The sequence below is a fragment of the Danio rerio genome, chromosome 21, assembly GCF_049306965.1.
Source record: "Danio rerio strain Tuebingen ecotype United States chromosome 21, GRCz12tu, whole genome shotgun sequence".
Taxonomy (NCBI): domain Eukaryota; kingdom Metazoa; phylum Chordata; class Actinopteri; order Cypriniformes; family Danionidae; genus Danio; species Danio rerio.
In genome coordinates, this window is record NC_133196.1 from 43,732,856 (window position 1) to 43,745,509 (window position 12,654).

The following is a 12,654-nucleotide window of genomic DNA, read 5'->3' on the forward strand; positions in this document are numbered from 1 at the left end:
CGCTTAAAAAAAATGAAATGCAGCCATATGTACCTCCGGCTACATAATTTGCGGTCTTCAGAAACGTCAGTGAGACTAAGTTTTTAGAATGATCTGTGTTAAACATTGTAGTAGTCAGCATTTAAAGTGGATCAAACAAGTTTTTTCAGATTTGTCCTGAAACAAGAATGTGTGTTGTTCAATATAGTTATAGGACTACTATGATGAAAGGTTTTGATCCACTTTTATTTTTGACTACTGTCGTCCTAATTGCATACATCATTCAGTAAAATTAATCAGCAACACTTTATAATTACTACACACTGTGAATCATCTATTAAGCATTAGCAAATAGTTCATTCAGTATCTGTTCATTGCCGAATAACAGAAGTGTCAAAATTAAATTAGAAATAAATACAATAAAATAAAATTGGATAAAACAACAACAATAAAATAATTTAACAATATAGTATGATACAACCTTACAAAGTTATTTTGCGAAGTTTAACCTGCACAGTAATTACATTTTAGTGAAGATTGCAAAGATTTATTTTTCATTTGTGTATCTTGAAATGAATATAAATTAATAAAGTTTTGTTCATCATTTTTGTTTTGTCCTGTTTAGAATATAAATAAGCCTTTGATTGTCATTTATAAGAGATTTATAAAGCATAAATAGTCCTCACTTTAGGTCCCAAGACTAGATAAAGTTGACTTGATAAATCATTTATTAATATACAAATTAACTGTTACTATATGCCTGAATAGTTCAGGCAAAAGTTATATAATGTTAATTTGAATATTTTATTAATTATTTCCTTGTGCATTCTGAATAATCTTAAAGTAGCACCAACTATTCTTAAATAACTAGTTTGTAAAACATGCAATACTTTAATCATTAACAAAGTATGAAAATACAGTATTTGATTTGATTTGATTTATTTCTTTTCGAACAAAAACATCAGACAGAAAATATCATTAACAAAAAAATACATTTAAACATGGTCGAAAATGGAGCAGGATGAAGCACAAGCTTATTCTCCCACCCCATTACCACATACTTCATTCGTTTATTACTTAAACTTCTTTTACTTATTTACTTTTACTAATCTCTTCTTTTTACATGAAACATATTTGATCCTTTTGGCATCTTTGACAAATAATATGTTTGATTCTATTTGTACCTTTTCATTTTGTAACAGACCCAAGGAAGACAAAAAAAGAAAAAAAAGCATAGTACTGCAAATAGAATAGGAAAAAACAACAACAACATAGTAGTGCAAATAGCCATTAATTAAAATTTCATCATACCTTTCTCTTTTTATCCTTTTTCAAAAACCTTCATCATTATATTCCATTACTAATAAATATTTACACAGTTGTTTAAATTGATTCATATCCTGACGTTGTTTTAGAGTCTGATCTAGACTGTTCCATAGTTTTACACCACATACAAACATACACAAACTTTTTAAAGTTGTTCTTGTTTTCAACCTCCTAAAATTTAGTTCTTCTCTCAGGTTATATCCCCCTTGTCGTTCTTGAAAAAAACTTTTGTGTACATTTAGGAAGTATTTTATTGCTAGCTTTAAACATGAATTGTGCTGTTTTAAATTTGACCGAATCGTTGAACTTAAGTATCTTTAATTTAAAAAAATAAAGGATTTGTATGCTCCAAATACCCCACGTTCTATCAGTCTAATTACTTTTTTCTGCAATGCACACAGTAAAAAATAAATCCGTAACATTTACGGTAAAAACCAGCAGCTGTGGTTGCCAGTACTTTACCGTTTAAAACACGGTACAAAGCGTAGAAGTAATTTTGCATTTTTACGGTAAATTACTGTATTTATTAATTAATAGAGGTAATATGTCTGTATTTTGAATGATCAACATCTACACATCTTTTGTTTCACAGTTAGACACGTTAGCACACCCACATACAGGTGGTGATGATGGAGTTACATAAAGAGCCAAAGCTCATCACAATCTACTTTTCCCACAAGCAGAAAAGAGTATCAGCATATAGAAGGTGCTCAGTGTCATTCACACAGCTACTAAACACCAGTATGGTAACACGCATAAAATTAAAGTCATGAAATAAACATTGCTTATCAACATTAGATGTAACATAAATCTCTTATGTACATAACTGATGAGGAAAACAACTACAAAGATCCATATTAATGTCAACCAAATGCATAAAAAGTGATGTGTCATGCAGGGAATTCTGGGAAAGTCAATTTACGGTTATTCGCCGTATATATTAAGGAAACATACCGTTAACCAGGTTACGGATTTGTACTGTAGCATTTTTACAGTTTTTTACTGTTGAAATTACGGACATTTTTTACAGTGTACATATGGATCGTAAATTAGATTTATATGTATTCCCCCAAATTTCAACCCAATAACTCAAGAATGGCAACATAAGTGTGTTATATAATATATCCATTGTACATTATACAATAGTGCTACAGTTTTTACTAATTTTGGTAAATAAATTTTACAAATTTTATTAAGCACATTATAGATGTGCTTATGTCAAGAAATCAGCGTTTGTAGCTGCATTTGTAAACTGCTTACTAACATCTATTAATGTGCAGTTAATGCGTAGTAGATAATGAATTAACTGTTTGCTAATGCGTAATAGATGATTCACAATGTGTAGTTATTATAAAGTATTAACCAATGATTCTTTGTTTAAGTTACAAGCGTTGTAATCTTTTGTGCACATATTCTCTCTTGAATTGCCCTAAAACAAACGCAAATGATAAACTTTTACTCCATTATGGTTAAAATCTGCAATGACTAGACGACTCATGTGGTCTTAACTGTGTTGGGAATCAACTATAATACCAATTCAACATTGCATATCCTGCGATGTGATTATTGCGGATGTACAGTTTGTGATATCAATGCTGAAACAATACATTGTGCAGCCCTAGGGATAGAAGATTCTGTCATCATTTATTTTCCTTCATGTCATTCCAAACCAGTTGAAATAAAAAATAAAGAGATTGCTTTTTCTTGTGTCCGTAAAATAAAAGTCAGGGGAAGCAATATTGTGTTGGTTTCCATTGACTTTCATTTTATATCTTCATTTCTCATACAGGTTTGAAACCACATAAGGGTAAGTGATGACAGAATTTTTGAGCAACTATACCTTTAAATATTTACTACCCAAGCTTATACATGAACTTACAGTTGAAGTCAGAATTATTAGCCCCCCTGTTAATTTTTTCCCCAATTTTCTGTTTAACGGAGAGATTTTTTTCAACACATTTCTAAACATAATAGTTTTAACAACTCATCTCTAATAACTGATTTATTTTATCTTTGCCATGATGACAGTAAATAATATTTGACTAGATATTTTTCAAGACACTTCTATACAGCTTAAAGTGACATTTAACTAATTAACTAGGCTAATTAGGTTGACTAGGCAGGATAGGGTTAATAGGCAAGTTATTGTATAATGATAGTTTGTTCTGTTGGAAAAAAAAATAGCTTAAAGGGGCTAATAATATTGACCTTAAAATGGCTTTTGAAAAATTAAAAAGTGCTTTTTTTTGCCAAAATTAAACAACTAAGACTTTCTTCAGAAGAAAAAATATTATCAGACACATTGTAGAAATTTTGTTGCTCATTTGGAAAACATTTGAAAAAGAAAAAAAATCTAAAGGGGCTAATAATTCTGACTTCAACTGTAAGTAAACAAGGCAAAATGTGTTGCTTTTGTTATGCTTTTGGCCATATATAAATGCACAACACCTTTGCGCTAAATATCTAAGTTTATGTAGACAGCTGTACAAAGCTTTGCCTGCATCTGTTTTAATACCATGTTATTGTCCCGCAGCAAGGGAATAATTTTCCAGAGAGTAAGTGTGAAACTTTATTAAAATCAGGTTCTGTTCCCATACCGTGTGTGACCACAACCATGTTTGAATCAAGTGTCATGCCTCACACTGCCACCCACTGTTCATGAGCGATTATGCATGGGATCCTTCATCTGTCATGGTGTCGATCAGTGCAATGCTGTAGCATTTAGGTTTCATGCCCTCATGGACCAAAAGGTGAAGTGTGTAATTTTGTGAGGTCAAAATGCTTTTTACTCTTTCCGGTGTAATGTTCCTGGTTGAAGGTGCTGTATGTAAGTTTTGGAATTTTTCTAAAGCATAAAAGTACCAGGATATGTTTATAGATATTTAAGAAACATGCTAAGTGAACATTCTTATTTATCTGAAAGACAATGCTAAAGTCAGTTATTCTGCTTTGAAAATGTACGTTACATGCCAGAACGACTGTCTTTGTTTTGGTTCTTTTAACCCGCCCAATGCCACTTTAGCCAATTATATTTCAGCACCCTGGGTTGCCTTGTTGGAAAACAAGAGTATTTCATTCATTCAGAAAGGCTCTAAAAGCATGCGCCTGCGACCTTCCGTGGAGAGTAGCAGACTCTGAAATAAGACGCAGATTCAGAGTTCCACAAGAGTTTATTAACTAGCAAATAATATAAATATTAAGAATGTAGAAATTAGGTGAGCAGGTTTACATTGTAACCCTGTGTCTTAACAACACGGTATGTGACGAAATTTGCAGGGATAAGCAGTTTGGCTGTTTGCACCAGATGAAACTCGACAGAAATTTAAATACAGCCATTCTGAAGCACAGAATAGTGCACTTACTGCACTCACACAAAATGGCGCGGTTTCTAATCTAATTGATATATATTAAACCTCTTTAACATTATTAAATTTACATGCAAAATCACTAATATGTGTTGGTTTGCAAGTTCAATTTCAAACAGTTTATTTTTAAGATCTAAGGTGAACTATCTGCTGCCGCTTTCAGTAGTATAGCAATAAATGTCATGTGAAATGACTTTTAAACTCACATTATTAGCATTCAGCACTGAATAAACACATGAGGTGTACCTGAGGTGATCATTGTCATTTTTCTGTTGTTCGCCTGTGAGAAATAGAAGCCGTTTCTAATATATCAATTTGAGGTGTTGGTTAGGAGAAAAACTCCTTTTAAAATATGGAAATTATTTCTTCTATTGGTGCCATTGCTTTTATATAGGACACAATTTAAATCAGCCTTTAGGCTTGATAGTCAGACTCGCTCCTGTTGGTCCTTAATCTGGCAGCCTGTGCTTGCATGTTTTGATCAATAGATGCAATACCTAGTGCAACCACTGGGTGTCAAACTTACATACTGCACCTTTAACGAAAAGTACATATATATATATATATATGACTTGCACCTGCTTTGTATTATTCTAGTTAACTATCAATCAAATCTGAATGTAACAAATAATTAGCAAATATAGTGTTTCCATATAGTGTCTTCAAGAGAAATGATCTCAGATCATTTTAAAGGGATTGCACAGCAAAAATCTAAAAATTCTGATATTTGTTCATCTTTTGAATTCTAATTGAGATATTTTGCATGAAATTGGAGAACTCTGATCCTCCAAGGATGGCAAGAGTCAAAAGACCAAAAAAGGTACCAAAAACATCCTCAAAAATCAAGTCACTGGACTTCTGAAGTCATTTTACTAGCATATAAATAATTGAATGTTTTTAAACATATTGCTTGTTAACTTAAAGGCAGCATCTGTCTTGTGTTAAGTTTTGGGGGTTAATAATAACCAATCATCTGACAGAATGACCTTTTTCACGATTCCATCAACATGACAAAGTCAGACTGCTTTTTAGATATGCGTCTGTTGGGATTTACTCCACCAGCCGGAATATTACCCGCTTGTTAAGCATGACGTCACGCCAAGCGGCTTCCGGGTCCAAGCGCTCTATTCTACTGAATGGGGAGACTCGTGAAATGGTAATAATGAACGTTTACAAAGCGATTTAATACTTTCGAAAGTCACGATTGCTATATCATGCCTAATATCCGATGCCAGAAAGTGATTCATTTTGTTTTATAAATTGTTAAAATGTTGGTATTTGTGATGCAGCAAGCCCAGAGATTGTTGTGTACACTATGACTTTATATAAAACTTACTTTAATGTGTGATAGGAATAAAAAGTGATCATAAACGAATGATTTCCAACCCAAATGAGTGGCGGCTTGGACCCGGAAACAGTATAACATACATCACCAACACGTCACCACTTAACAAGTGGATAGCAATCACATAGTAACTACAAACCCCTGAATCTCAAGGCTGTGAGTTTGGCATGTCCAAACAAGCTCATTTTCTTGAAAATCCTAAAATCCACTTATTTTTGTAATTCTGTGTTTCTGCCTTTGAAAGCACAGAAATTAAACACTTCACCTTTAAATCACTAAGTCATGGAGATATGTATTCAATACAAATGACCCCCAATGCTTCTGTTTTCCTGCTACAGGAGAGCTGCAGTGTCTCAGTCCATAGCAAAATGTCCGGAGTGGAGTCCACATGGCACAATGTAACCCCTTCCCCCCCTCCAACCAGTCAACCTGTTTCCAGTAGCAGCAGTGAGGAAGAGGAGTTTGCTCAAGTCATGTCAGCAGAAGCTGAAATGGAGAAGGTGGAGCATGGGAAAGACTGGCCTAAGGGCACAGTGTGGCGAGCCACCCGGGAGCTGGAGCAAAAGATCAAGCAGGAGGTCTCGTCAGTAGCGCTGGTGTCCTCTGCTCCCGTGTGTCCCTCGCGACGCTCCCCCGTCAACACCAGCAGCATGGAGAAAACTGAGGAGACCTCATCCCACACACACCTCACACCTGATCCAAACACTGTGTCAACACGCCATCACCAGCCTCAGTACCACAAGGTGGAGAAAGACCGGAGTTTTTCATTTGAAGAGGGAAGTGAAAGCGAGAGACGACTCAGGGAAGGAGAGCACAGGAACACCGGCCTCACACACTCGAGACAAAGCCATTCGCACTCGTCCAGTTGCTCTCCGCCTCTGGTTCTCCAGCTCGAGGGCATCACAGAGCAGGAGAGTTACACGGATTCTCGCTGTCCGAAGGACATGAGGGAAACCTGGGAGACCCTAAAAGAGCTCGGGGCGTTTCTCTGGCAGGTGAGCAACTGCTCCGACAGGAGGCTCAGCCAACCGTGGTCTAGGAGGGAGCAAAGGAAAGGCCGGGCTGCTCGAGAGAGGACCAAAGAGGTGGAGGCTCGGATCCGGCAGGCTGGACTGACCCCACCCTCAAAGATGAAGCGTTCAGCCTCGTTGGCCAAGCTTGGGTCGCTGGAGATCTCGCCTATTGACCTGAGCGAACTTGACTTGAGTCCTGCCTTACTCTCTGCTCCCACCAATAAGCCTCGGCCCAATTCATACAGTGACGATACCTCAAAAAAGCAGCGCGTTTTACCCCACTGCACTCCTGCTCCCCTCCCTTCCTCTTCTGCCTCCCCTGTTTCTTCCACTGGATCTCCTATGCTTGGACATGCAGAAAACGATGACACGACTGAAGAGGGGGAATACAGTGACAATGATGTCATGCCCATGCCACTGCCACACTCCCCGCCCTCCAATCAGTGTTGGAGGGGGGGAAATGCACAGGAGGAGGCAGGATGCGCCCCGTTACCTGCTTCGACCTTGATACCTGTGGCAACACGCCAACAATATGGGAGGACCCATCCCCTGCGGAGACTGAAGAAACGGACCGTTAACCCTTACCACACTATGTGACTTCTATTCTGTGTGTGTGTGTGTGAGAATGTGTGTTTGTGCCTGCCAGTGTGAGTTTGTGATTAAAGGGAAGGCTCACTCAAAGACGAAAGGTTTGTCATCATTTAGTCACATTGATGTCAGTCCAGACCTGTATGACCAGTCTTCTTCTCTTGAAGATATTGTGGGATTGGGGGGGGGGTTACAATGAAAGTGAGTGGGGTAACTCCAATCACTTTCACTTTTACAAATAATATGCAACATCTCACAGGTTTGGACCAGCATTAAAGGTGCAGTAGGTGATCTGCCAAAAAGCTAACCGCTTGGCATATTATCTTTGGACGGGAGGGACTGTTATTCAAAGCCACACCCCCTGAAATCGCGAGCGCGCGCACCGCGTCACAACAGCCGACAGACAACCCACTTGTTCATGTCATTCGCCAGTTAGCTAGTGCCAGCACCGTGCAGGAATTACGTTTATTACTTAGCCACACTTACATGCTATTTCAGAGCGAATATTCAGAGTAACGTTAGCGGTAAACAGCATAGGAAGGCTATCATTGTTCAAAAATGACCCAATGTGAATATAAAAGCAACCTCAAATCAATAAAGCAGGTTAGGCTTTATTTATTTATTATTTATTAGGCTATTTACTGGTGTTTTGTTGTTAAACTAAATATAAATCTACATTATAGATGCTGTCAAAGAACCTTATGGAACTGAAAATAATCACATCAATCTTTCACCGGGAGATTTCAGTGGCTGAACAACACGTCTGTGCAAGTCATTCATAACACAATCTAACATAAAATAGCTTCAAAACAGAACATGACCTGTCTAACAGGTATACTTCAGCCATGGTGTCGTCCTTCCTCCAGCGTGCTAAAGTAACTCCAATATTGATTCAGGTATTTAAAAGTTTCAATTTAGCATTTGATTTCTCCGGGTCGGTCTCGTGACCGCGCGGCCACTTTATACCCGCGCCTGGCTTTACAGTAATCGGCCCGAGCTCGGCTGTCCTTCGCTGCCTCCGGCTCCGACTGGGCATCTGCGAGCGGCCCGCAGCTCGCTCGCGCACATGCGTTTGTGATGCAGACGGGCATGCACTAATAGAGGATCTGCATGAACACATGCACAGAAGTCAGAATCTACATTTGCTGACAGACAGTCTGACCAGCTTATCGGAATTAAGGGAGATGACGGTCCGACTCTTGATGAACATTTTTTAGTTTTATGCTTTACCCAGAATATAAAAATACATATAAACACATTTAGATCATTTACTGTAATCATTACTAGACTGTGAAGAGACTTTCAACCAGCACAACAAAACATGTTTCTGAAGACAATCACCTACTGCACCTTTAAAGAGATATTTCACCCGGGTGTGAAAGTTTACTCGCTGTTTACCCTCCCTCAAGTGTTTCCAAACCTTGTTCTGTGTTTGCTTTTTGTTCGGTCGAATACAAAAGAAGATATTTTGAGGAATGTTTGAGGAACCTGAGACTTCCATAGTGGGGAAAACAAATACATATGAAGTCTATGGCTGCAAGCTTCTCAACATTTTTCAAAGTAACTTCAACAAAAACTCAAATCAAGTGAATAATGAGTAAATCGAGACAGAATTTTCAGATTTGAGTGAACTACCCCTTTAAGATGAGCCCGGATGATTCAAGCATGATCATTTTTGGGTGAATTATCTGCCACGCATACCTCAGTGGGCCTTATCCAACCGCGAATCAAACAGCGTGGACATTTTAGAGCACAATGTGATTTTGAATGTTTTTAGCTGGGATTGATGGCCCAATAAACCCAAATCGTGGAGTCCGACCCATCATTCGAGTAGAAAGAATATCGCTGCTCTGGAAGAACAACAAAGTGCTTTGACTGATGTACTTTTTGCACAGCGTCTATCAGGTCGTTCTTTGAATACCGGGGTAATACAATACATTACCATTTCATCCTTTACCTGTCAAGTCTATGAACGAAAACCACAATATTCTGGAGGTGTATGTGCGCGTGCGTGTGTGCTGGAGGTTTCAGATGAGTGTGCTTAAATTCATTCAGAAATGAATGACATGTAATAGTGAGTGTAAAATTATTACAGATATGAGATTATTATGTGTGTGCATGTTGGTTTATTGAGAATGGGATCAGTTCTGTGGTACTCGTAGAATGTAGAGTTTATGGGCCTACAGTAAGTGTGCAAATGTATATTTTGTGGATGTGTATGATATGTATACTTTAACATGGGCGTGTGTGCAGTTTCTGTCCGTTTTCGACTTCAGTGCAGTTTCTTCATTCAGCATTTTCTGTTTTGTTAAAAAAAAGACAACAAAAAGAGGCGAGGAGGATTTTAATATGCACTTTTTATTGTTGTTTTACATTTTTTTAAACTGTGGTTTGTATTCTGGACGCATGCTCACGGAGTATGTATTTAGAGTTGCCTGTAAGGGTTTTTGTTGTACAGTGCAAAAAAGACAGAAAGAAAAGTGAAATGTGTCTTTGATTGTTGTAAGACTGGAAATTGTTTCTTTTTATTGTGCTTAAACTGTGACAATTAAAGAAAATTCCAAATGCACAATGCATATTTGGTGTTTTGTCCGGCTGTGTTTTCAAGAGTTCACACTTAGCTGATGATTAATTATAAAAGCTTGTTTGGCATGCTGTCCCGGGAGAGAGCCCTGAGCTCATGAGATCCTCGAGCCCAGGGCAACGGGAGGGGAGTTTGAGCTCAGGTAGATCTCGAGAACTCCCCTGCTGTAGCAAGTGATTGCTTTTGAAATAACTACATACTAGAAGCGTGTCTATGGTGCCAATTTGGATTGTTCAGTTGACTTAATTGCATGTTTTTAGGCGGTGGGAGGAAACCGGGGAACCCGGGGGAAACCCACGTGAGCACGGGGAGAAGTGCAAACTCCACATAGAAATGTCTGCTAGTTTGGTAAAGCCAGGAACCAGAGACATTCTTGCTGTGAGGCGACAGTGCTACGCACTGGGCCACCGTGTCACCCGTCTAAGGAGGAGGAGTAGGGGAGGAAGGGGGGACTCTTCAAAACGAAGATAGCAGTGGAATGAACCCCAGGGTATATATTGTAGTTTAGGAGTCATCTGATTGGAGCGTAGTGAATTGGATAATGCGGATCCAGCCGCTAGCAATCATAAGCACGTGATCCTCTCGAAATTAGTTAATACATAAACTTCACTTATGACACATTTTATGATCCGTACACTGTTCAGAGATGACAGTTAAATACAGATTTTCTCATAATTAAGGAATTTACTTTCATTTTTCTGTTTTATTAAAAAAAAAATGTCATACTGCATTTTAGAATATTTGTAACTATATATGCTGCCCTGTTAACTTTAAATAGGACTAAGCTGTGACCTCAAATGTTAGGAAATTGTAGATTGTGGTCACCACTTAAATACTCACTGGCCACTTTATTCGGTGCACCTTGCTAGTACCAGGTTGGACCCCTTTTGCCTTCAGAACTGCCTTAATCCTTCGTGGTATAGATTCAACAAGGTATTGGAAAAATATTCTTAAGTTTTTGCTCCATACTGACATGATAGCATCACGCAGTTGCTGCAGATTTGTCGGCTGCACATCCATGATGCAAATCTCCCGTTCCATCACACCCCAAAGGTGCTCTATTGGATTTAGATCTGGTAACTGTGTAGGCCATTTGAGTACAGTGAATTGTGATTTTTCTGAGAGGATTCATGCTTTATCACATGGGGTATTATCTTGCAGGAAGTAGCCGTCAGGAGATTGGTACACTGTGGTCATAAAGGGATGGACATGGTCAGCAACAATACTCAGGTAGGCTGAGGCATTGACATGATGCTCAATTGAAAGTAATGGGCCTAAAGAAAATATCCCTCACACCATTACACCACCACCATCAGCCTGAACCATTGATACAAGGCAGGATGGATCCATGCTTTCATGCTGTTGATGCCAAATTCTGACACTACCATTCGAATGTAGCAGCAGAAATGGAGACTCATCAGACCAGGCAATGCTTTCCCAATCTTCTATTGTCCAGTTTTGGTGAGCCTGTGTGAATTGTAGCCTCAGTATTCTTAGCTGACAGGAGTGGCACCCGGTGTGGTCTACTGATGCTGTAGCCCATCCGCCTCAAGGATTGACGTGTTGTGTGTTCAGAGATGCTCTTCTGCATATTTCGGTTGTAACGAGTGGTTGTTTGACAGGGCCGGAGTGGGACTCTTTTTCAGCCCTGGAGTTAAGCCTCAGACCGGCCCACCTCAGTTCACGACTGACTATATTAAAATAAGGTCATTTCCAATTCAGTTTCTAATGACACTATCACGTCTTTTTTTGAGAAAACAGCTGCTTTAGAACTTCAAATGTTCAACAACCCAAACAGTATTATACGTCTCAACAATAAAAATGAAAATAATAACATACTCAGACGAGGATCAATTTGTATGTCGTAACAATAAAGATGAAAAAAAGAAAAAAATATCGTACTCAGACAAGGATCAAACCCAGGTCGGCAGCGTCATAATCTTACGTGCTAATCACTGGACCACAACACTTGTATATTGAGAAGTGACTCATCTGAGTCATATGATCATTAACCTGCAGGCTGTTTATATATAAAAAGAGTAGAGCTGCAGTAAAATAATGAATAAGAAGACTGTGGTCAAGTAAATGAATAAATTAATTTAAAAAGTGTGACTGCTGAGAGCAACAGATTCTGGAGCTAGGGACAACGGCCCTCGCGGCCGAAAAATGGACCGGCCCACCGGGAATTCTCCTGGTCCTCCCGATTAGCCAATCCGGGCCTGTTGTTTGAGTTAGCCTTTCTATTAGCTGGAACCAGTCAGGCCGTTCTCCTCTGACTTTTGGCATCAACGAGGCATTTGCACCCACCACTCACTGAATAATTTCTCTTTTTCGGACCATACTCTGTAAACCCTAGAGATGGCTGTGCGTGAAAATCCCAGGAGATCAGCAGTTTCTGAAATACTCAGAGTATGGCATGTTCAGAGCCACTTAAAATCACCTTTCTTCCCCATT

The 12,654-nt window shown here is 38.6% G+C and overlaps 1 protein-coding gene across 8 annotated transcripts in view; it reads left to right on the plus strand.

Annotated features, from left to right (window-relative positions):
• The window catches only part of ssh2b (slingshot protein phosphatase 2b), a 61,403-nt gene extending 51,211 nt beyond the window's left edge, over positions 1–10,192 (plus strand). For 2 of the 8 annotated variants that reach the window (XM_073934736.1, XM_073934734.1), the window contains 2 exons: positions 3,095–3,112; positions 6,354–10,192. In XM_073934736.1, the coding sequence (XP_073790837.1) occupies positions 3,095–3,100 (6 nt within the window). In that variant the 3' untranslated portion in view covers positions 3,101–3,112; positions 6,354–10,192. 8 annotated transcript variants of the gene reach the window in all.
• The last annotated feature ends 2,462 nt before the right edge of the window (positions 10,193–12,654 follow it).